The sequence below is a fragment of the Polistes dominula genome, unplaced genomic scaffold (assembly GCF_049000335.1).
Source record: "Polistes dominula isolate Pdom_NZ unplaced genomic scaffold, Pdom_raw_medaka contig_28, whole genome shotgun sequence".
Classification (NCBI taxonomy): Eukaryota; Metazoa; Arthropoda; class Insecta; order Hymenoptera; family Vespidae; genus Polistes; species Polistes dominula.
This window is the reverse complement of record NW_028300879.1, coordinates 6,343,205-6,368,058: the sequence shown is the minus strand read 5'-3', so window position 1 is coordinate 6,368,058 and position 24,854 is coordinate 6,343,205. Positions and strand designations below refer to the sequence as shown.

Here is a 24,854-nt window from a genome sequence, read left to right as displayed (position 1 = left end):
AGGACGAGAAGAAAGAAGGCAATCGAGCGTGGAAGAGAAGAAAATATCGAGTAGTCGCTTATCGGTGAAAATACGTTCTTCCGCTTGGATCTTCCAGTTCGTTCGCCACCGTGAGTTTCGAGGTGGATGACTTTCGAAGAAAGTTTCCGAGGACGATCGTTTTACATCGACACGAATACGCGAGAAGGATAAGGAGGTGGGATAGAAAGATAGAAAAGGAAAGAGAAAGAGAGAGAGAGAGAGAGAAGAGAAGGCGTGCGTGAACAATGCGAAAGAATCTTGGTGCCACAGGGCATCGTAGCACGTAAGCGAGATAGACCCATAAAAATGCTAATTCCTATCGACCGGGCAAGCCGGGAGCTTGCCGCCATCGCACCGGCGCTCGCTTGCATGCCATTAGCCTAGAGACCCCGCGAACGTAACTCGACATAACGTCGACGCTTCCGTTTTCTTCCTGCTATTCTCTTCCTCTAAGACTCGTCATCCTAGTCAAAAAAACGAACGTCGTGTTCGCCTCGACGAACTCTGCTGTGCTGCTGCTACTGCTTCGAATGATGAAAGTTGTTTTATTTGTCTCTTTTTGGTAGTTTTTCGGATGCAGCCTTGGTAACGACAGCAGCGAGACTAATCTCCGATACGGCTATGGATCGGATCCATCAATCTAGATTATAATTAATTGATAGCGGGACCCACCCTCCTGTGGTGGTGGGTGGTAGCCGCATCTCTGTGTTCCTATACGCAGGGTGGTACTGTATTGCAACGGGTATTAGGAAGGGGGTGAACAAGGGTGACTGTCGGTCTGTCTGTTGTCGACTCTTTATCGCGCCCCCGGTGAGTCGTCTTATGCATCTTTCATGAGGCAACCATCCAAGGGGTCCACACCATCTACCCCGCGCTACTCCGTACTTTCTCTGCTCTATCTTTCTTCTCGCATCTTTCAACCTCTTCTCCCATCCACCTCATACTACATAGATATCTGAGAAAAGTACGCGAGTAGATACACCTAGCGTTATGTGGACAAGACTCACACTATCAACTATACAACTATACGTACTATAGTCTTTCCAGATATTTGCCGACTTTCTATATTTCGACGTAGCTTCCATTGGAAAGCATCCTGTAAGACCTTTCTTCGAATCGACTTTTCTTTCTCTCTTCGCTTCGTTTTCCTGGTTATCGAGGTCACCGTTGCCTCATTGTCGTAGTCGTTTTCATGTTGAACAAATTCTTGAATTTTTTCAATTTAAAAAAATAATAGTTCCTTTACAAATTTAACTGAATCTAGATAAAATCGATGAGTCATCGATGAGCAGGAGAAATGAAAAAAAGAAAAAGGAAGTATACACAAACGCGATAACACAATGTAATGTTTTAATATTCATATTATCAATTCAACCGTATGCTCAGATCGCAAAGTGTCGACGTGGAAAAAATTACATCTTGATCTCGTAGAAAAAGTATAATTTAGTATTCGCGTATAATTATTTAGAGAGTTAAATTAAACAATCAGATAGGATTTCTAGTTTGGTGTTCGTTTTAAAGCCTCCTTGTTATCCTGAGAGAATAAGAGAGAGAAAGAGAAAGAGAGAACCACGATTTAGCGCGGAATAACGTTCGAACGCTACGCTTTATCCGACAGTGATTTATGGTGCATTTAATGCGGTCGAACGTTTTTATTATCTGTTATTCTTTTTCCGGCTGCGGTCTTTGTCTCGACGCGTTCCTGCTCTTTGCCGAAAATGAAAATGAAGGACGATAGGATAGACGTATAGGCGTGGGGGTGCTCGTAGAAAAGAGGAAAATATAGAGATAGAGCAATTGTGTATATATATGCGCGAGGAAGCGAGAGAGAGAGAGAGAGAGAGAGAGAGAGAGAATGAGCAAAAACATATCCGAGAATACGGGCGTGCGGATGAGTTACCGCCTGGCAGATTCCACCGCAGCCGTTGCTACCCCCGGAGGAGGTAGCGGAAGGGGTGTTGTGGGAGCAAGAGGGGTATGTAGGATGGAGGCAATGCCAGTGGGGTTGCCAGAGAGAAGGAGGAAAGGACGACGGACGTAGCGCATTACGCAAACGTATCACGCTATGTGGTCCAACGAAAACAAACAGAGCCGGAGGCTTCAACCCCTTATACCCCTTCGTCCCTATCGCCGACTGCATAAGTAAATAGACGGCTATGCTCGCTATTCGCCAGGTCGTTGCTGTTCTCCTTTACCCCTTTTTCCTTTCTTCCTTCCTTCTTTCCTTCTTTCTTTCCATCCTTCTATTCGCCGCGTAACTCATTGTCCTTATTTCTCGTTTTATTCGACTGTATTAGAAATTTGTAAAGAAAGTTCATCGATATCTACGACTAATTTCAAATTCTTACTATTCTATTTATTTTCTTCTCTTTACCATTCGATTATATGCTTAGAAAGACGAGTGTTCAGTCGTATATTTAGCGCTCGTAAAAGTAGAATCAACGTAAACGAACGGTGACGAGTAACTGACGACAGGTTCATGGTACTTGGATCTTCTCGGTCGACATTCAATAAAGGAAGGCGAATTTCGCGGTGGAGACCGTGACCACTCTGAAGAGGGTGAATATCCTCAAACAGAGAGAAATAGATAGATAGATAGAGAGAGAAAGAGAGAAGAGAGAGAAAGAGAGAGAGAGAGAGAGAGAGAGATAGAGAAAGAGTGGAGAGGAGGGAAGGCGGGAAAAGGAGAAAGCGATCGATGTTCACCCTCCGAACCCTCCGTCGGCTCGCGCAACCCCTCTCAAACTCCGCTTGAGCGGTGCTGGCCGTCATGGCGTCGCATGCAAATCAGCATGGCGCCGAGACGCCCTCCCGCACTACTCCTACTCGCCGTACGTACGAACACGCGCCTGTGCGTAGAGAGAGGACGCCTGTGCGTGCGAATCCTCTCTCCTTCTCTCTCTTTCATTGTTGTTCATTGCTGTTGGCTGCTGCTTTATCACGGACGAGACCGAAGCATCGACCGACAGACCGACCGACTGACAGACCGATACTACAGAGGAGATCGAGTAGAATGGTAGAAATTAACGGAGGAAGAGGCTGGACGATCGACACGAGATAGCTATTCCGGCAAGGCTTGTTATCGAGGCGAGCTGCATCGTTGTGTTTTGGAATGCCTTCCCCAAAGTCATCGGTACGCTGATTAGCTCTTGCGAGCAGTAGAGATACGTCGGATCGCAGGAGCAATAGGACGTGGGAATTCGGGTTACACCTGTTCCCTCGACGAGATACCGGTTTATCGATCTCGCGACGTCATCACCTTTTCGATTTTCACAACCGCTGCAAAATCTCTCCCTTCGTATTCTTTTTCTCAGTCTCTTGGCTGTTTGCCGATCGATCGGCAATTTTTTGTCCCCGCGTCTTGCAGATTTCATCCTTGAAAAGACAACGTTGGTATCTGGTACTAACTGTTACTCGCTACCATGTTACCGCTGTTCGTGATCGATTCCATAATTGTCGATTGCATTCTTTTTACACGCAATCCGATTAGCTTGGAAATCATTTTACATCGACTAGCTATTGATTAAACTAGTTATTGATTTAATTCGTGCCGTTAATTTTATAAGTTATTGATTATAAAAGTTTAAAGATAAATGTGAGAAGGGCAAGGTTAATTGATAAAGTTAATCCATGTCGAAAACTAGTCATATTAGGTAGCGTGACCTGATGCTAAAATATTTCCATTTTTGCTCGATAGTTCGATTCTTACGCGTGTACGGAAACAAAGCATAGTAAAGTTCGATGCGAAGGAGACCGATAGATCGTACGAATGCGTATGCTAGAATGGAAGATGGAGAGGAAGAAGGAGAGCAAGAGAACAGGCAACGGCGCACGGCGCATTTGAATACGCGCGAATAAATGCATAATAATTAGGTCAGCTTGCTAGTCAGCTGATCCGACGCTAACGCATACCTAACTACGTGCAAGATCAGAAGAGTCATGTTAGGGACATAGACGTTCGATTTATCCATAAGTATCTCAACTTTTTCTCCTTGAAAAATTGTAGTGAGAAACGAATGGGAAAACGAAAAGCAATAATTTCGTTGACGGTGGTTATTAGCAGGCCGGACACGAGCGAGTTGTCGACGATGTAGGAGAAAAACATGGCAGTTTGGGGGAGAACCCGCGGGAGAGAATTGGAAAGCGTTGAACAGCAAGGGCGGTTACAGGACAGAGTGGAGTGACAACGAAAAATGGTCCGAGTGAGGATCGATAAACGACCGACCGGATGGATTTTTATTTCACTTTAATTACTCTAACGTCGGATAATCGTCCCTATATTTATCGAGATTCTCTCGTTTGTCCCTCGCTTGTTCCTCGCTTGTCTTTCGTACCTCTCCCTTCGCTATGGGAAAAATGCTACTATGGAAAGTTCCTGGATCGACCTGGATCGAAATCTAGAGCGCAGCTCTATCCACCTCCGTACACATACGAAGATCGGTAAGGAGGGAAAGCGGAATAGCAGATGCAGAAAGCAGAGTTTGAGTTGAATTTGAGTCGTGGCTCGTCAGGCAGGGCACGTAGTCGCGGCCTGCGCAGCCCGCATAGCAAACGCCTCAGCAGTCTCGAACCGACAGTCTGTAGCCTCCAGCGGCAGCTCGCGTGCTTTTATGCAGACACTGACCTTCGTGTCCCGACTCTCTTTCTCTCTCTCTCTCTCTTTCTCTCTGTCTCACGCTCTCTTCTATTCTCCTTTCCCTCCTCTCCTCTCACATGCTGCGAGCAAACGGGGAAAGTTTCGAATTTGGGTGCAAGGCCACCGGAAAACGGACTTACCCTTCGCGTTGATTCAAACGTAACACGAGATAGAAAAGTAGAGAAAAGAAATTGTTTCTTTTTCTTCATTTTTAAATCTTTTTTTCTCTCTCTTTCTTTCTTTCTTTCTGTTTCTGTATGCACAATTCTCGCTACATAAATACATCGATATTTCGATCGATTGAAAAGAAGGTGGAGGAAAAATACGGAGGGAAAGCGAGGAGGGAGGAGGACGACTGTCGGAGAACGCGGGCGACGTAGCGATGCATTAGCACACAATCGAATGGACGAATCCGAAAGCGGTGGTGCGCCGACCGCGGTGGAGAACTCGAGGTTAGAGGTCAGACCAGCAGCTTGGTTCCCATTGTGTTGAGAGGGTACCTTCGCTTGCTTGGACTCGAGTCCGAGTCCATTGTTCTGCGGCTTCCACGCTTACGAATCGCGCGCGAATCCGCTCCGGTATTTATTATTATTACACGTCGGAGTGCACTACCGGCCCACCTTTGGACTACCGCTTTTGATGCACGCGCAAACTTACGAGAGAATCGATAGAGGAGGAAAAAAGGTAGGTTCTTAGTGACGAGCTTTGACATCAACGACGTAACTCGTCGTTTGGGCGTGTGTTCGTAAAAAAAAACTAAGAGCAAAAGTCGAAACCCGATCGAGGTTCCGATCGAGAAGCGGAATACCACGAAACGATCCTTTCGTCTATTTGTCTTCCAAATGTTTAGCGGTAGAGGATTCATGGGATATTCGTGGGCTTGAAGTGGACAAAAACAAAAAATGAGTACGGATCGGATCGAGAGGAGCCCTTCTTATCAGCACTGGATAATGTTCGTGAATTTGTCGTTGATCTTACCGGACGAGTTTGACCTCGACTCTTTCGATCTCGACTTGAATCATTTACGTCATTGTCTTTGGTGATGTCCTCGAACGCGATCGATGGCCGCTCTCGGACGGTGGGTGTCGACCACCCTCGAATCTGGCTACTTTTTACCGGACATTAATTGGGCTCGGTATAAGACGTAAAACGAGGTGCACACGATATAGCGCTTGCCATGCTTGTATAGCTTTAGTAGTGTGCCTGCGCGGACCGCCTTGTTGCGTGGCCGCACGAATCGAACGAAATAAACTCCGATGAACGGCCTCGGCAAAGGACAAAAACTCGTCTTTGATCGTCGTCGTCGTTGTCGTTGTCGTCATGCGCATCGATCGTCCACGTCGAAAACTCGTTGATCGAAAACGCAGCGGTGCTCGATCGCGATCGAATTCAAGTATTTCTCTTGGCATTCCTCGTATTGTTTTGGCCGCGCTTATCTATCTTCAATATTCCGATATCGTTTAGAGAAGGACACGTGTAGGAAGAAGAGGGTGCATCGTCGTTACTCGCTCGACGGCTGTCTAAACACACTTTAAAGATTTGAAAACGTAATGGCGCCGGGCTTTGACCAGATTTGCATGTCACGGGCGCGCATCATATATCTGGATTTAGCGTGCTAGAGGGAGTCTCGCCTTTTCTCTTTCCCGTTCATCCTCTCTCTCTTTTTCTCTCTCTCTAGCAACACGAAGAGCGACGAAGATGCGTAAGGACGCCTTCGGGATCATCAGAAGATCCCGAGAAAACGGAGGTGGCGAGAACGTTAACACCCTCGGATTATCCAATCGACTCGAACGTGATTTACGGATCTGCCGCGATACGATTCTCTTTGTATTTTACTATAGTTCTCGAGCGTTCTGAAATCACGATCTTTCGCGCGATTCGAGCGTGCACGCACGCGTCCACGCACGCGTCTACGCGCATAATAGGAGAGTATAATACGCGAGAGCACGGAAGACAATGGACGCATTGTGCAGGTAGATACACCTACATATATAGATAGAGCCGCTCTCTGGCGTACGTTCGTCGGCGAACGTAGAGACCCAGGACGAGAGTAGAGAGGCCAGAGCGTCGTCGTTTGGGCATATTGACAGACTAATGATCGCGCGGAACAAAGGCCAGACCGTCACGTGGTCACGTGGTCACGTGATGGACCGTTTCCGGCGGAGCCCGCGGACCACCGCAACCATCAACCCCCTGCCCTCCCTCATCCGCGCGTCTATGCATTCAACTCTGACGAAAAGGAGCGCCGGATGGATGGATGGATGGATAGACGGATGGACGGATCGTCGAACGAATGAACGGACAGACAGACGACGAACATTGATCGCGAACGAAACCATTCGATCAGGTGTATTCGACGGAACAGAAATTCTTTGTCGATTTCAAGGAATGCATTCTTTTTGCTAAGCGATGTTTCCAATCGTAACGGGGATGCTCTGGACTTTAAGCCTTTTTCAGCTGGTAGTTAAAAGGGGTTCGTAATGACATCGTTGCCATTTTCGATCTAAAGGGACGACAACGCGAAAGGGTTGTCAAGAGACAGGGAGTCTTATTTTCTCCCTCATTCTCTGCCCCTGCCTTTTAAATGCATAAATAATGAGTGGTCTATTAGCGGAACGTCCGTTGGTATTCGACAGTGTAGGGGCCTGGAGGTATATGAGTTTCTCTTCATTTTTCGACTAACCTTTCCGAGTGTTGAGAAAGTTAATTAATAAGAATTGCGGTAGCACGAATAATGCTCGAAGGTCCGTAAGGTTTCTACAAGTCACGCGAAACAGCTCTATCCGTGATTTTCATTGTTTCATTTGCTGTACTGGTTCTTTGATCGCGTCACGCTTTAATTTCATTGCGCGACTTTTACACACTTCCACGTTCATACCTATTGCACGCTCGTAAAAAGTTCGTCATTACCTTTCACGTGATCCTTCTATCCATCATTTTCTCTTATTTCTCTCTTTTTCTCTCTCTCTATTTCTCTTTATGTGCGTGAAATAATTCACGAATATTCGGTAGAACGATCAGGTGCCATTTTGCGGTTTGTTGGTTCGTTTAGGTAGACACATAGCTGCAGTCGGTTGTTGGGAAGCTCATTGCGGCGACGAACACGGCGTTGTGGCTCCCCCCGAGTTCGTCCTCCACCTCCTCTCAATCTCCCTCTTTCTAGCATGTATACACGCCTCTCGCTCCCTCGCTGCCATACCGCTCGTATATCTACGGAGAAGAGTGAGAGATAGTGCGGAGGACGAGGTACTTTCAGAGGATATACCTACAAGTAGGGCCGCGGCTTGGAGGCGTGGAAGAAGGAATGGTAGAGTGAAAGAGAGAGAGAGAGAGAGAGAGAGAGAATGGATGCCGCTAATGAGGCCGTGTGTAATTAGGGAGCTCTCGCGGCCTAATGAAGCGCTTACCAACCTTAGCTACCAACCCCCTTCGACTCTCCCCACCCTTCGACTCCCTCTGGAGCCTCCGACGACAGCGACGAATACTGGTAAGGCCAAGGCGGTAAGCCTCTCTCCTTTCTCTTCTAAGTCGTCGTCTTAGTCTTAGTCTGTGTTGTCGTCGTCTTGGTCTTTTCTCTACGAGACGGAGACAGTGGCTGCTTCTCTCCTTCGTAGCTTCTTCTCACCACCTTCGAAGCGGCGATCACAGTCGAACAGGGGATGGGGAGACGCAAGGAAGAAGAGGTTCAGCCGCTGAGAGAAGCCGTTATAGGATGAAGGAGAATAGATACACCTCCGCACGACACACTCACATCTTCGCTGGACCATTACAGGATTAAGCATGCAGGGATGTACGCGTTCGATCGGAAAATCCTTTCTAGATTATCTTGCTGTCCGAGAGAAAATTCTTATTCCAAGTTATCTAATCGATTTTTGACTCTGCATGCATATCGCTTGGAAGATAACTTAAAGGAATCTTTTCGATTGGATTTATAATAAATTCATTCATTTCCTTTACATTATCACACTATGTTTTATTCCCTATTTCCTGGAAGATCGATTTTTTAAATTTTGTCTAAAGAGAGAAGAAAGGATTGATGTTAACACAGATCCCTCGATTCGATCTTGGTCATGTTGGAAAGGTGCACGATGCGTCCCTGGCCGTCCATGGGGGCTAAGCGTGGGCCCCTTATCTCTCAATTCACTCACCGGGAGCGAGCAAGCTGGCTCCCTGTTTCCCTCTCTCATCTTGTCTTCTTTCTTCTCTACCATGCTCGTGGACTCGAGCGCCTCTCGGTAAGACCGTCGAAAGCTCGAAGAAGAAGAAGAAGAAGAAGAAGAAGAAGAAGAAGAAGAAGAAGAAGAAGAAGAAGAAGAAGAAGAAGAAGAAGAAGAAGAAGAAGAAGAAGAAGAAGAAGAAGAAGAAGAAGAAGAAGAAGAAGAAGAAGAAGAAGAAGAAGAAGAAGAAGAAGAAGAAGAAGAAGAAGAAGAAGAAGAAGAAGAAGAAGAAGAAGAAGAAGAAGAAGAAGAAGAAGAAGAAGAAGAAGAAGAAGAAGAAGAAGAAGAAAAAGGTAGAAGGCGCAGGGCTTGGGAAGACACGGCTACCGGAATCACGACTTGGCCTTCTCTACTCTTCACGGATCGACCCGTTATCTCGACGACCATTTGCATATTAAACTAACTCGCAAAGCGCGACATATTTCAGGAAGCTAGCTGCTCGCAAGCCTTTACCTGCACAAGATCGCTTTTGTTACTAGAGTTGACAAATTATTTCAAGACAAACTCGTAGGTGTAAAAGAAGAGAAGAAAGGTTGGTCAGAGCTGACGTTGAAACGTGTCTCGTTGAATTTATCGGCAAGCTGTACCTTCAATAGAAGACGGCATGTTTCGTTTTCGGTGGATAAACGCACGTGGTTTCGCGTAATTACTTTTATCTTTTCGATCCGAGATGTCGATCGTTTCTTCTTGGTAACGGACGAAAGGTACTTCGTAATTCATTCGGTGCCAATTCGAAGAAAGAGGAAATGGGCACCACACCCCGACAACATCTTAATTCGCGATAAAGGGTATTAGGACTGGAAGCGGACACCGGGTTAGCGACGGCCGGCGCCGGTCCTGGAACTGGAACTCGACCTGGATGGCTCTCGGACACGCAGGGCTCTCTCGTTCCACGTATCCATGGACCGAGGCAAGATTAGCATCGCTATTCGGTTACATGGGAAAGAGACACCCGGCTCGATAGCTACCGTGCGTTTCGCCGTGTTCTTCGTCATTATCACCTCGAAAAGACGGACGTTCTTCACCACCGCCACAGCCACCGCATCGTCTTCTTCTCCTCCCCTACTCCTCTCTTTCTGCTCTTCTTCTTGGCATTTTGCCTTCGAAGGATTTATTGCGACGATTCGATCAAACGATCCTTCTCGAAGAGATCGATCTCGTCTTCTCGGCGATTACGAGACGCGATTCGTCAGGCTCGGACGTGCCTTGGTCTCGAGCGCTTTAAAGCGCGTTGCATGAATCAAGGACGATAAGCAGCCGGTATGCCGTCGCGAACTCAGCAAGGAGAGGCCGAACCAGATCTCGACGCTAAACCTGCCGCCGAACTTGTCGGCAAACCCTGTCCAGCCAAGTTGCCGGCAAACCTGCTGGCAGGTTTGGCATAAGCATAAGTATATACGAAGCAATCGTTCCATGGGGCTATTAATGACGCACGCGCATTCATGCCGGCACGTGTTCACAATATTATTTATTATTTATGCTAAGTTATGCGCGAGTAGCCCATGGATATACAATGACGGTTGCCCATCGGCCACGGTCTGCGGTACGTCTGTCCGCGCCGCGTCATCGCCTTGCTGTATTTATATCAATTACGTACCGTTCTTGCAGTTGTAATTATTACGTCAATACACGTAGGTTTCATAGAAACCTTAAGTATTAATGGACCGATCTCATGTCTTTAAACGTTTTGATATATACGATTAAAATAGAGATAGATAGATGAATTGGGAGGAAGAAGTAGAGGAAGGGAGATAGAGAGAGAATACATCGAGTTTAGGGAAAGTGAGACGTGCGAGTTGAACTCCTGCAGCGCTTTTCGGTTTTGATAAAATGCCTAAACATCAATCGGTCTCGAAAACTGCTCTGTAATTCGAGTTTAGCGAGGACCTAGGAAAACTTTGGTCCAACACGAGATAGATCTTGGTCCTCAGGGATATCGGGTCAATAGATGACCGGTGGTAGACGGAGGTCGTCAGGGTGGAAGGGAAGGAGGGCTGCTGGAGAAGAGGGGGTTGCAACGCGAAGGGTGATGCATTTGCTGAATATGTATGAGGCTTGCGACACCCCGTAGCACACCGAGAGACGACCCGAACCACCACTATCTGCGGGTGATAGTGGCTATGCTGTATGTCTCGTAGGGGTCTGCGGCCGAGCTGCGTACTGGAAACGAGACGTGGAGGTGGAGAGACGAAGGTGGTGTTGGGACGAAGGTGGAGGATTCGAGGAGACGCACGGGGGTGTTGGTGCTGTGGCTCTGAGAGCTTATATCGCAAGAACCAACCCCAATGGAAACTCGAGCCTCGGAGGAGCCTCACCCATCATGCACACTCTCTTGCTCGCAGTTCGCAAGCCCACCTCCTTCACTTCTCATCCTCTCTCTCTTAGTCTATCTCTCTCCCTTTCCTCATCTCTTCTCTTCTCTCTCATTTTCTCTTCGCATAGGTATATATACCCCTTTCTTCGGTCTCTCCTTCGTCTCCAAAGCTTCACACTCCTTCCATCCTCTCTCCTAGTAGCACTCAGCTCCAGAGTAACCGTTGCGCTATCTTCTAAGACAAAGTTACGTCGTAATTCCTTCGTGAACAGATGCCGATCTGACAAGCTTTCTCTCTTCTTCTTCTTCTTCTCATCCGCTCTCCTTCCTTCGTCATCATCGTTGTTAGAGCGATCCAAGAACCTTCGTCTTTCGATTACCTATCCTGGACGATTGGCTTGGGAATGAATGTGAAAGGCGGGATGCCTCAATTCGCTAAGGGGTTGATCCGTTGATGAGAATGGTATAATATATATGATCCACTAAATAGGCGGACGGCTGCACGCCGAACGACGAATCCCGCAAGACAGCATGAGATATTGCCGGATTAGGGCGCATTATAGTTTTAAGCTCGTGCCATTAAAGGCCGCAGGTTCTCATGTACCAAGGATAATTCGTCATTTAGAGAATTCTGTAGGAACGAACGATTACGACAACAATAAAAAATCTCGCGTGCAAACACGTCATCAAAGTACAGTTCGGCAGAAAACGTCGTCGCCATGACTCTGCACTATACGGAGGCGTGAGTTTCCTTGAGAGGGTAGCTATATAGAGAGTATAAAGGAAGGGACGACGATCGGTCGTATACATGTAGGCAACCCTTTTATCTCGCGCGAACTCGTGCGCGATAGCACGGCTCGTTGAGCGCCACTGTTTTTCCGAGGGTTGGAATCGGCGTTACCGGAGTGCGCGGAAGGGTTGATCTAGGCAGAAACGCCTAACGCTTTCTCTTGCCTGGGGAGGAGCCGAAGCAAAAGAGGGTGTAGAGAGAGAACGAGAAAGAGAGAATGAGGGATAAGATACGACGGTGATAATAAAGCAGAGCGGCCACGCAATAAAATATATCCGAAGCAGAGGCGACGACTCGTTTAGCCGAGGAGGGGCGCGCTCGCTTCATTACTGAGTCGAAGTTCATTGCTAGCCCCTTAGTTCTCTCTTTCTCTCTTTCTCTCTCTCTCTCTCTTGTTCGACGAAGGGTTATCACGACTCGAACGAAAAATCCTCAGATAATTAACCGTTCCGCGGGGATCCCTGGAATGCGAGCGCTAAACGACCCTGGAATGCTTCGATGCGATCTCTATCGACGGCTAACGATTCCTTGTTTCGAGCTAATTACCATGTGGCGTGTTTCCCGAGTAGCGTCTAATTCAAAAGTTGGCCAATCGATAGCCAAGAAATCGATGGATCTTTCCTTATTTGATCGACATGATCGTTCGTTTAAGACCTAGATAACGATCTCGTAAGGAATAACGAAGGAAGAAGGCTGTAAGAAAAGTGATGGACACGTGAAAGTGATCCTCGTAAAACTGGAAAGAAAAGTTTTACGCAGGAAGAAAGGAGAGGGTTGATCGTTCGCCCGAGCGACAAACACCACCGTGAATGAGAACGGAAGCAAGAATCCTGTGCGAAAGCTCGGGGACCGTGAATCGCGGCTGAGAAAAATATAACGACCCGCGGAAGGAGGAATAACGCGCGACTTTACTACCTCCTAAAAGTCCCATAAACAGCGCTACCAACGTCGAACTTTTCAATTTTATATCTCGGCATTCCGTTCTTCTCTCTTCGTTTTGAGCAGATCTTTGGACCGTTTTTGTTGGCTAGAAGAATGAGAGAAAAAATATCAAATATAATGGTATATATAGATAGATAGATATAAAGATCTGATCGATCTTCTCGATATCATTATGTAGATATTTTTTTTCTCTGGAAGCTTGAAAATGCCAAAGATGATCACGGTCAAGGTACGACACGGCGTTGACGACGTCATCTGGCGTACCGCATCACGAGTAGAAAGATAAGAATCTAAATAGAGATCAGTGATCCTTTGAGCATATAATTTGGTTTCCGATGCGGGGACAGCTGTCGCTCGAATCTAACGTGTAGTACGAAGAGGCGCGATTCGCAGGACGGTACAAGATACAAGGGGACCAAAAAATTCGTCAGGAGTGTGACACGCGATGTACCCGTACTTTGATCGTAGATTACGTTTGTCACATCAGGGGCGCGAAGACGGAAAAAAAAACTCGTTAAGCACTGACGAAATTGCATCAGGGTAGGATCCAATGACAGGGTTATCGAGCTTTAACGAACGTTTCTGTTAAAAAATAAATAAATAAAAAAAGTGAGAAAATGTCAAGGACACTTTGCCCAGTGACCACCTACCGACTAGGATTCGCACTCGGGCACTTACGCTAAGTACCTGTTAAGCGAGCCGAGTGACCCGAAGCATTTGATGTACTTAGGCAAATGCGACACCCACTACGCGTGGAATACGGAAGAAAGAAAGGTCAGACGGCTGTGTGATGTATTTGTAAAAAGGTGTCGGCTTGGAACTAAGAAGGCCCGCTCGAGCAGCCGCCCCGAGGGAAGAGATAAAAGAGAATTGTATAAAATGGGGTGCACGGCCCCCACGGTAAGCGAGGGGTACTCCTCGTCTCCTGTTCCTTTCCATTGCCCCACGGGCATCCTGGAGGTGCGAGGAGTCGATGCGAATGCCAACGCCATTTTGCAGAGAAAGAGAAAGAGGGATAGAGAGATAGAGAGAGAGAGAGAAAGAGAGAGGTAGGGACACGTCTGTGTCGCATCGTTCTGATCTGTCAAATTTCATTTCACGCTCCCGAGAACGGCTACGGGAATGGCACGATAGGGCTAGATATGGATCTGCCGACACCTACGTTGCCACCCCAAAAAACGGACCTCTAATCCACCCTGATAGGAAGATCCGACTAAACGGATCGTCCTTACACCAACTATCGACAGATCGAGGAAAGATGTTTCGATCATTGAGATCTCTGAAATGATTTGCAATGGCAAAGAAGAACGTAGATTTTAGTGGAGCGTGAGTATCGATCGTACAGGACCTTGATGCGTCGCATCGTTTCGTCGTTCGTACGGTCGGTCGGTCGGTTGGTTGGTCTCATGCTCAAAACTTTGTCACTCGGAGCACGTACTCGGGGCAAGGACCGACGCCGCAAGCTCTTCTGTCTCTCTCTCTCTCTCTCCCCCTCTGCCTCACCTCCCTTTCTTTCTTTCTCATTCTCTCTCTCTCTTTCTCTCTCCATCGTTTGCTTTCCTTTCGCTCGCTTTCTCTGGCCTTCTCTCTGACTGTCTTTTTTACTCGCTCGCTCTTATAGCCCTACCTACATTTCTTTACAACGTGCCATTGTGTTCGTCTATGGTGGAACCCTGTATATTCCTCGACGCTATGGATTTTCCCGAAAGCGTTTCGCTGCTTCGCGACTATACAGAGCCTCGCCCTTCTTTTCTCTGCGCACGGTAAAAGAAAAAACGTAAGTTGTAATGCCTCTTTGAATTTGAATTTTGTTTTTTCGCAGTAGGACTAACTGATGTGACGTTGGAGAGATCGAAAACGCAGCAAGCGTACGATCGATCGATCGTCGGTCATCGTCGAGCACCTGCATTCTCGTTGACGCGTTCACGCTGACGTCAGTATTACGAGCCAAACCAAGCGCGAGTGCAGAAAGTGCGATTCGATCGAATCTGCAAACGGAAGCCAATCGCGTGAGTCATATGCGAACGAATTCGCGGGATATGTTAAACAATGCCTGCGAATTGTATGCGAGAGAGAGAGAGAGTCAACGATGCGTTAAAGCTTTATCATCCTTATAATCTATCTTCAGAGTAAAAAGTGTACGTCCGTTAAATAATTTTATTTAAAACAATTGAAAAAAAAAGTAGTGCAATGAATTCCTTTTGATTTCTATTAAATTTCGCTTTAGATTAACAAAAACCATTGGAGAATGGTTTCTCTCGTGAAAATGAATACTCAACGAGAAATTCCCTCGGCTGTTTCGCGTTGAATTCATTGGGCGATAACCACGACGAAGTAGGTGGAAATAATAAAGCGATATCCGGAATGGAGGAAAAATTACCGGTATATTAGCGCGTGCCGGCGGGGTTTCGAGGAACGACCAAGAGAGCCAAAGAGAACAGGAGAGAGAAAAAAAGAGAAAAAGGACGATAACCGATATACGGCTGGCATGGGTTGGTGGTACGGACTAACTCGAGGTCCCTGTTGGACAATAACGCCCTTCTTCGTAACATAGTGGCACAATAACGTAGGTTCTTTGTACAAGTACAGGGCAAATAGATCACATTGCTGACTAATAAGCTCGTCGATGTGATCGTTCTCCCTTTTTTGTCTCTCTCACGAGGAGGAACTATCGCCCTTCTTATTCCCTTTCTCTCTCACTCTTTATCCCTTAGTTTTCTCGCGACGGGCGGCAGTTCCCGCTTTTTCCCGTTTTCTTCCGAAATTCCTACCAACTATCAATTGTGTTAGATACAGCCGCGGCAGGGGTGTGTCTACTATTGTAATGGTAATACGTTAGGCAATCGATCCACCTCATTATGTCACCAGACCCTCTGGAAAAGTTCTTTTTTGAACGATACTCTCAGAACATTGACGCGAACGCGCGTGCTTCGATTTCATGGGAAACACGAAAACGCGATCGGTAAATTTATTATGAGAATCGTATATGTAGTCTTTCGAGGAAAGATAACGGACGTAAGAATCCACTCGATTTGTGATAAGATCTTGAGAAGTCGTAGTAAACCATCTACACGGTTACGAACTAAAATCTAAGCGGCTTGTCAGCCTATATTAAACTACGAAGCACCGTAATACTTGGAGGCTCCGACCGTCTCGATTACCCGTCTAATTATCTGGCCGAAGTACGATAGGGCAACCCTATCTTCTCAGAGAGATGGAATTGCCATTCCCTTGGTCCTTCGAGTCAGCAATGCCAACTACCCTACTACCTCTTTCTCTTTCTCTTTGCCGAGGTCATTGTTACGTCGTTACTACCCTTTAGTACGGTCCTCGAACCAATTTCAGTCCTGGCCAACGACGACGATTTCCGTCTCGTAGCTCTGACACCGACCGATAACAGATTTGTTAGTTCGATCGAACGGGAACCTTTCACAAATCGACCTCGTTTGAAAAATTCTAATAAATTTGCTTTTCTTATCAAAGAATATGAGATTTTATTTTTTCTATTGTCGTTCAACCCTGCTTTTCTCCAAATATTTTCCACCTAGTACGGTGCGGGAATAGACGAATTTAGGTGTCTGTATTGCAGTAGGTGGTAGAGCTAAGCTAGGCAGCCTGCAATCAATACTGTTTCGGCATTACGCTGGAAACACTCTCTCTGAAACAGCCTACGTTTCGCCTCGGATTCGTGCACCAGAGGGAGAGGCGACGAAGAGAGAGAGAGAGAGAGAGAGAGAGAGAGGAGAAGAGGACGAGAATAGAGGGAGTGAGAGAGGACGACAGCCGGGAGGGTCCGACCACGTTTCGTGGTCCGCATACTGATACGTCCAGTCGTATATACGGAGAGGGAGAGAGAGAGATGAAAAGAGATAGAAAGAGAGAGTGGGAGAGAGAGAACGCTCTGCCAAAGCCCAAAACAGAGCTCTCGCCGTCTTTGGTAAACCCTCGCTTGGAAAATACTGGCAACCCTGTAGCCTCTGCAATTCGAACGCTCGAAACTTAGAAAATACGAAAAAATAAGTATAATGACAGATATAGATTATGTGGATTTCTTTATGAAAATTAATTTAAGTTAGATCTATGACTTGGTAGAAAGAAATCCACGAAAATATTTGAGCAAAGTGTTTAACATATTTTTTTAGTGATTACCTTTTCCGAAAAGACTTTTTTGGTAGAAGGACGAAACGAAGAGGTGGAGTAGGACGTGGAAGAAGAGAAATGGGTGTCGGTTCATATAAACGCGCGCAGGTAGCCCGAAGCTATGGGGTCGAAAGAGGTGGAGGAGGGTCAGAGTCTCTCTCTCTCTCACGAGAGAGAGAGAACAATGTGGTTCGTACAGCCGGTAAGTGGGTACCCACTTCTGAATTGGCTCCCCTCGTTCCACTCGTTGGATCATCGTCGTTCGCCGAAAATTCGATCATTATGATTGCTTATGATGTAAATGATGCCCCGCGGCAGCAATTGTTTCCAGCAGAACGAACCCATAGGGCTGCGGGTCTCGACACCGTCGCGATCAGAGTGCCAAGAAGTGCTGCCATATATGCCATAGGCTAGGTGGCTACCTAATAGAGTTACGTTCTCTGTGTTGAGGCAGGTGAAAAGAGTAAAAAAAGAAAAAAGTAAAAAGGAAAAGGAAAAGGAGAATAGGGCCAGCTTAGGTTCGCGCGCTTTTCTACTCTCAGCTGTGAGTAGGTACCTATTCGATTAAATTGCAAAAACGATATGTAATATCTATTAAAACCGATCGAATTCCAACCTATTTCTCGTTTTTCTAGGAAAAAAAAGTAAAAATAACGTTCTGCGACCCGCTTCAAAGCCGATCACGCGCAGCCTATCGAACGTAGGTAGTACCTACGTACACGACACATACGGTTGCCAGATATTCGTCGACTTTTTCTCAGACATTGCCGTTTTTCTTCCGACCTCGGCGTGTGCCTATCCGCCTGAAAAAAGTGGACCCTTGCCAAGACCTGCTCGGATATGCTTCGCATTGCTTCTACCTTCCGACCACCTCGAACACGTTCTCTTTCTCTCTAGCTTACTCTCTTCTTCTTTTTTGTGAAAAAGAAAATAAGGAGAAAAGAAGAGTAGAAGTGCCTCTGAAGAGAAAGAAGGAGAAAGAAAGATCAGGGATCGAATTCTACGGACTAATTTGCCCCGGGCTTCTTTACGACCGTAATTTTAAATTCCTACGAAAAAAAGGTAACTATATTTTGGCGTTCTCTTTAAATAGAACAACAGAGAAAGATAGAAAGATCGAACGCTTACTCGTGTACGCACTCTCAAAGATGACGAGACTCGAGCATGTATTGGAGAGAGATCTACTGGCTCAGCACCTATTATAGTAATTTCACGGTACGATGTCTATTCCCGCGCTTCGGAGGAGCAGGACTAATTTCATTAGGGATAAAGATCATCATTATTTCGCGACCATCCCGAAAATTACTGACGTGCCTTTTCTCTTTCTTTCTCTTCTTTTCACGATTCGATTTTTAAAAGACGCAACCCTCCTGCGCACTTCCATCCACACCCCGAGGCTCTCCTCGAAAGCGTCACTTTTATTGCTCGTTTGCCAAACGGACAACGAGCCGCTTTAATAACGGTGCGTGTCTTTAAGTATCATCCTCCATCTCTCTCCTCCCACCGTTCGATTTAGATACGCTTTATATAGAAAAAAAAATAAAAAAAAAAATAAAAAAAATAAAAAAAGAATACCTAAAGCAAAGGTAAAAAAGAAATCTTGTTTATGAACAATTGATTCGATATAATAGGTTTGAATTTGAAAGAGGAAGATACGATCTCTAAAATAAAAATGATAAAACGTTGGAAAGTAAAAGGGGAAAAGGGTCGACAGGAACGAGAGAAGTCCACATCCGGTTGGCTCGACTCGTCTCCCGGCGCATACATTGTAAGATCACGATAAATCGACAGTCGATCGGGCGTCACGTAACTCACGTACACGAGAGAGCGAGCCTGGCAGCCAGCTTTTTCTTCGACTGGCAGTCCGGTGTCCGGCGCTGACTGATCGTAAGAATCCTCGACGAACGCATGCTGTTGATGGTGCGACCATCTCCGCTGGGGAACGACATTCTATGCGATTTTTCTCTCTCCTGTCCTTTATCCTTCCTTTATCTTACTTTGGTCAAATCGTACATTTCTTCGTCGAAAAAAGGAACAGTATAGATTTCGAATGTATTTTAAATCAGCGTTCAAACGATCTCATTCTATTCGCCTCCTTTTCTATATTGCACAGAAAAATATTTAACTTAACAAGAGTGAACGGTCAATGATCTAAGATTATTGTTATTACAACTTACGTATCATTCGGCGGAGTTACGCATTTTATGCACTACATGCTACCACGTGGTTGAACGAGATCACTGCGTTACGACTAATTGTTGCCTCTAATTGACAAAGTTCTCAGGCTTGGACTCTCAACGCATTCCCCGTGATTCCTCTCTCTCTTTTCCCTCTTTCTCTATTTCTCTTTCAATCGCACACTATGAGACCAACGAGAAATAGTTTCTCGTTTCCTTCTTTTTATTCTTCATACCTCGCTTGGGGAAAAGAAGCGTGAGCCACGGCTTCGTTATCGGGATTTTACCGGTCAGTACGAAGAGCTTGTCTCCTAACCTCCTTCTCATTCCCCCTCTTCCCTTTCCCTCTCTTTCTCTACTACAAGCCAACGAGCTCGAGAAAACGAATCGGAAAAAGACTTTTTTGCAAAATCCCGTTGGATTTATCGACGTAGCACAATAAACTCTTCTTCCTAGACTTATCGTACACGTAAAAGAAAAACAAAGTAAAACTTAGACACGATTGAAATAGCATGAATCCTGTTGCTTTGTCGTCATAGTAACACTGTAAAATCGACGAGATGACTTATCGACTGCACTTTGCCTTGGCTTTCGAATTGTAGAAAAAAATCGCGCAGAGTCTTTTGCCCCGGGCTGGCTAAGGGTATTCTTCATGAGGGTAGACACGCACCCTTCTCTTACTTTGCTCACGTTCCACTCGAAATTTTGCTCGCCTAGCGATTTCTTTAACATTTATTTGACAGCTGTCGGCCACAATGCGTACGAGTTTACTTACCGCATGGCTAGCAAACCTATTTCATTTCTTCTCTTATCAAAATCCATAGAAATAAATTAGTGTATATCTGAATTCGACATTCCATGTTCCTAATTTTTACAGTACTTAACGGTACATTACTTATTGTACTGTTGTGTATTGAAACATTAGGATGTTTAATGTCGTCCAAAAAAAATCGCGTGATCGCGATATATCGAAATTTCTGATTTCACCCCATTCGCGATTACAAGATCTCATCGTGTCGTTAGTACAACGCCAAACTACAAAAGCGTCCAGATACTTTAACGTACGAGCACGTTAATTATACAGTGTCGTAGGTGCGATAAAACGAAATACGAATACTGATCGCTGATTTTGAACAGAAAGAGGAAGAAAGAGAAAGAGGAAAAAAGGACTTCGCGAACAAATAACTATCGCGTAACGAGTCACGCGAGGACATCACGCGAGGCTGCGAACGAATCGACGATATTGCTGGGTCGTGTTAATTACTTAACCTTTCTCTTCTCTTTTTAATTCCCTTTCTTTCTTTCTACGTTATTTCTGTTTTTCACAGATTTCGGAAATAGGTCTTATTATGTTTACATAATTTTTATATAATAAAATATCAAGTAAAACTAATGATATAATGACAATGTTATTTATATTACAATGTGAGGAATTAAAAAATGAATTATAATACTTTCTTTATAAAACTGACTGTTTCTAAAACTAGCGTTAATACTTGTATAATATAAGAGTTGCAATTGGTATTTCTTTAAGAAAATAATGATTACAAAATTATAATGGTAAACTCTTAAAAGTGAATTAATTTTTCTGTCACTTGGGGGTTTTTAGGTTGATTTTCGTTTAATTTGACCCAATCGTGCTCTTAGAAGAATCGTTACTCTTAGAAATTTTCTGTTGAAAAATCACGCGAGTTTGGTGTTGTTCTTTATTCTCAGTCAAAAGAAGAGCTCGATTTTTTTATAGTTTAACGAAGTAATGAGAACGAGGAGTCCCTAGACGACATGTCCCACTCTAGTTGCTTCGTTTCTCGGCCCTATGGACAGCATAGCAAAGGGTGGCGACACGGGCGCCGAGGGGTACATTTTCGAGGGTGGTTTCGCGCGTCAATGCTTTATTAAGAAGCACTTGTTTAAAGGCAGCCCCTTCCTCTCAAAAGCCGACAGCCAATTCGACCGCGTCGTGTCTGTGTCATTCGGATATATAAATGGATGGAACGGAGCGAAGATCGGAAGAGTGAGTTGCTGCAAGGGTATGAGTTTGAGGTAAATGAAACAGAGTGAGAGAGAGAGAAAGAATAGCTCGTGGCTATGGCGATGGTTTTGGGGTGAGTCAAAAGCACTGTCGTCGTGTCGTCGTAATTGAAGTTATTGCAATATTGTGTCCTGTCAGGCTGGTTCACCTCCCTTTTACTATCTTTTTCTTTTCTTCTTTATCTCTCTCATCCTGATATCCAGTTTGCTGGATTGTGTAACAGTCGCCACATTGCTTTAATCCGCTGTCACGATATTAAAACGGCTACGAATGTAAACTGCAGTGCACGAAATGCATACGTTTACGTACACGTGTACAAGAGAGAGAGAGAGAGAGAGAGAGAGAGAAAGAGATGCAGAAAATCTTTTTTGGCAGAACATCAAGCAAATCTATTATCACGGATATTCTACATAGATCAAGAAGAAATGGTGCGCGATACGAAAGACCGAGAAAGAGAGAAAAAGAAATTTTGTCGCTTAGACTTCTTTCTCATTGCCCGCAAGATGTCCTTTTAAATCCTCGTTTGGTAATAATGTCGGTTATTCGCCTTAAATCCTATACTTGGCACAGCAACTAATTGGTCGTATCTCGCGTTAGTTGACGTGCTTTATCACGCCATCCGTAACGAGTTGGAAAGCACTCTATCGCGTTACTCTTCTTCTACTAACCATACGAATTTCGTTCTCTTTCGTTTCTATTCATTTTTTAGTATTTTTCTCTTATTTCTGGCACGTACATGCGAGCGCGTATATTTGACGCATAGAATCGACCACCTGTCGATGAGAAAGACGATAATCCTATAAATAAGAAAAATTTGGAAATCCTCTTTGAAAGAAAATGAAAGAACATTACTAAAGGCCATCGAATTCTCGTTGGTTCGTTCAACGCGTAAACGAAAAATACTTTGCCGATCGCGACTCATCCCAAAAGAAAGAAGAGAAAATAGAGGTAGGAACGAATACGAGTTTCCTCTCGCTCGCGTCGGACACGAAATTCAATTCGTACCGTGAATAACGACTAACAAACCGCAGTTATATCGTAAAAAGCAATGCAGCGGCGGGATGTGAATTAATTCTGGCTTGCGCTGTGCTTCCACCTCTACATTTCGCCTTTCTATCTCTTTCTTTCTCTCTCCCTTCCACTATGTGTTCTTTCAACGAGAGTACATACAAAACGAATCTTCCTACGTTCGACTTATCTATCTCTCTCTTTCTCTCTCTTTTTCTCTCTTTATCCCGACTGGAACGTCCCAAAATTCAATAAAGGCCAACGAGTATGAGGTCTCCCTCGCTTCCATAGCTGTTCGTATGGGGTGCGTTGTCTACTACTGCGAGTTAGGAGTACCAGAGTCATCCCAAAGAGAGCGCAAAAGAGAGGGGACGGAGAAAGAGGCTCGGGTGCATACATTAGCGGGAACAGTGTGGAGATATTGTCTGAACAAAGGGATCGGCTAGTACCTATCGAAAAGGCGATTAAGCGAGGATAAAGTTATCCCCCGCATGCCACCGAGGAAGAATCGTGAATTATCTACGTTGGAGATTGGCACCAAGACGATATTTTATCTATCCAAGACGATCTTTCTTTTTTTTACTCATTTTATTTAGGGAAAAGTAACCCTGATATTCGTAATAACAAAAAACAACAAAGTAAATTTTATTTAAAGGACCTATATTGAAAGAAGGAGTAGGAACACACGTACCCACGTGGTCTCGGATCCCGAGGGCACAGCATCCTCTTTCGCGTATCCTCTTCGTTATCTTTCTTTTCGTTCTTGAACCTCCAGCATCAGCACTACCACCACCACCACCACCACCACTACCAACTGCCACCCCTGCTTGCCTTCAAGCCGGTACTCCCTCCTCTCGAGAGCACCACTACGAAAGAAGAGGAGGGGTTTCATCGACCACGTGATCCACGTGACCGGAAACACAGGAAACACGAAAAAGTATGTGGATGATAACACTCGCGTTTTTGAACGCTCTCACTCTTTCATTCTTCCAGTTTATCATCTCTCAATAATTCATAATCAAGGAACTATGGAAGTCGAAGAAACTATTTGACGGCATTTTTATTTCTTTATCCTAGTTCCATACACGTGTTTGCTTAGCGGCTTTTTGTCTTTTCACGAGAAAGTAGCGCGTGTTCCCCTTCTCTTTCTTTCTCTCTCTCTTTCTCTTTCTCTCTCTCGATGAAGAAAACGGGGAAGGCACGAGCGCGGCAAACGCGACTACCATTGAAGCAGTTGCACACGGAAAGCGGTGGCCGCGTTGCGGGACTTTGGTATACTGGGAGTATGGTAAGTAGGTACACCCCTGCTACCACCGCCCCCTTCCCTGGCTCTCCTCCTCTCTCCAACGAAGCGAAGCTCCTCGTATTTCTCCTCTCTACCCCTCCAAAGTATCGCGACGCAACGCGAAGCACCGCCACCATCTCCACCACCACCATCGTACTACCAACGTGCCTCCACCCCCGATCTCTCTTCTCACCGCTGTTCTACCCCTCTCCCATATCTTGCCGCCGCCTCTGACTCGCAACGTTTGTGGCTAGTCAGGAGCGTATCAATCGTAGGAGATCGATTCAAGAATCCTATTTGTAACACTAAATTCTTCAACAATATTTGTCTTTGATTACAAATGGAAATTTACAATTGCTATCAGTCATAAATGAGAATCACTCTATGGTAAGCGGGAAAATTTTGTAAATGCATCTATTTTCGAGTCACCCTAGATACCGTAGAAAGATCCACCTTTTTTACAAAGAAGCCCGGCACTGGCATGCACCAGTAAACGCATAAAAGATAGAGTTTGCATGCTTACATATCTATTATAATAGTGACGTTTGTTCCTGTTCGTTTATTTTTTCTTCTTCTCACTCTCTTTCTTCCTCCTAGGTTCCTTCGATGCATTCTATCTCGCTTCAGTGCGCGCATAAATTACTGCTTTCAAATGCAAAAGTATGAATAAGGTAAATTTCCCCGATGATCGTCGTACTTTTTTTCCATTAAATTTTCCTCCATACTTCCTTTCATTCTTTTGAAATTTTGTCGCTAACACTTACTTTTAGTATTTCGTTCTAGTCCCGCATAGGAATTGGATTACATAGGTAGAGAGATGCAAGGGTGTAGACGACGAAGGCTGCTCAGAGGGTGGAGAATGGGAACGAGAGAAACACGGCGATAAGGGACGACGAAGCGTTCCAAGTACCGGTGAGCGACTTGCTCGTGAAACCGGTAGGACGAGGAGGACTAGAGAGAGAAAGAGAGAGAGGAAGAGGGAGGATCGTTTATTAGCAATTGTAATGCAAGATCGCGGAATGCATGGGATCTTCGCGATGCCTCCGTACGGTGAGATGTTGGTACACGTGTTCCCCTTAACACGATTCCCGATTCTGCGAGTATTCAATGCCAGAAGCATTGTGCTGATAGTCAATATTTTTTGACTTTTTTTTCCTTTCGTTTATCAAAAACTTTCTTCTTTTTTATCCTCATAAAAAAACGTGTGACAGTACTGTCGTTTCATTTTCGAATAGGATCATTTTCTTTTTTGATCTCGTCTGACGTTAGCAAGGAACAAAGTTTACGAGGTA

General features: G+C 45.3%; 1 protein-coding gene across 11 annotated transcripts in view; it reads right to left on the bottom strand.

Annotated features, from left to right (window-relative positions):
* Positions 1-23,550, bottom strand: part of LOC107068774 (uncharacterized) — an 82,070-nt gene extending 58,520 nt beyond the window's left edge. For 5 of the 11 annotated variants that reach the window (XR_016176291.1, XR_016176278.1, XR_016176288.1 and 2 more), the window contains exon 1: positions 22,969-23,550. Coding sequence is in view for 2 of the 11 variants with exons in the window: in XM_089171569.1 (XP_089027695.1) it covers positions 22,969-23,000 (32 nt within the window). In the remaining 9 variants the exon portion in view is untranslated. The remainder of the gene's footprint in view (positions 1-22,968) is intronic. The other 6 variants (XM_089171557.1, XM_089171562.1, XR_016176285.1 and 3 more) reach the window with 5 other exon arrangements.
* Positions 23,551-24,854: the final 1,304 nt, after the last annotated feature.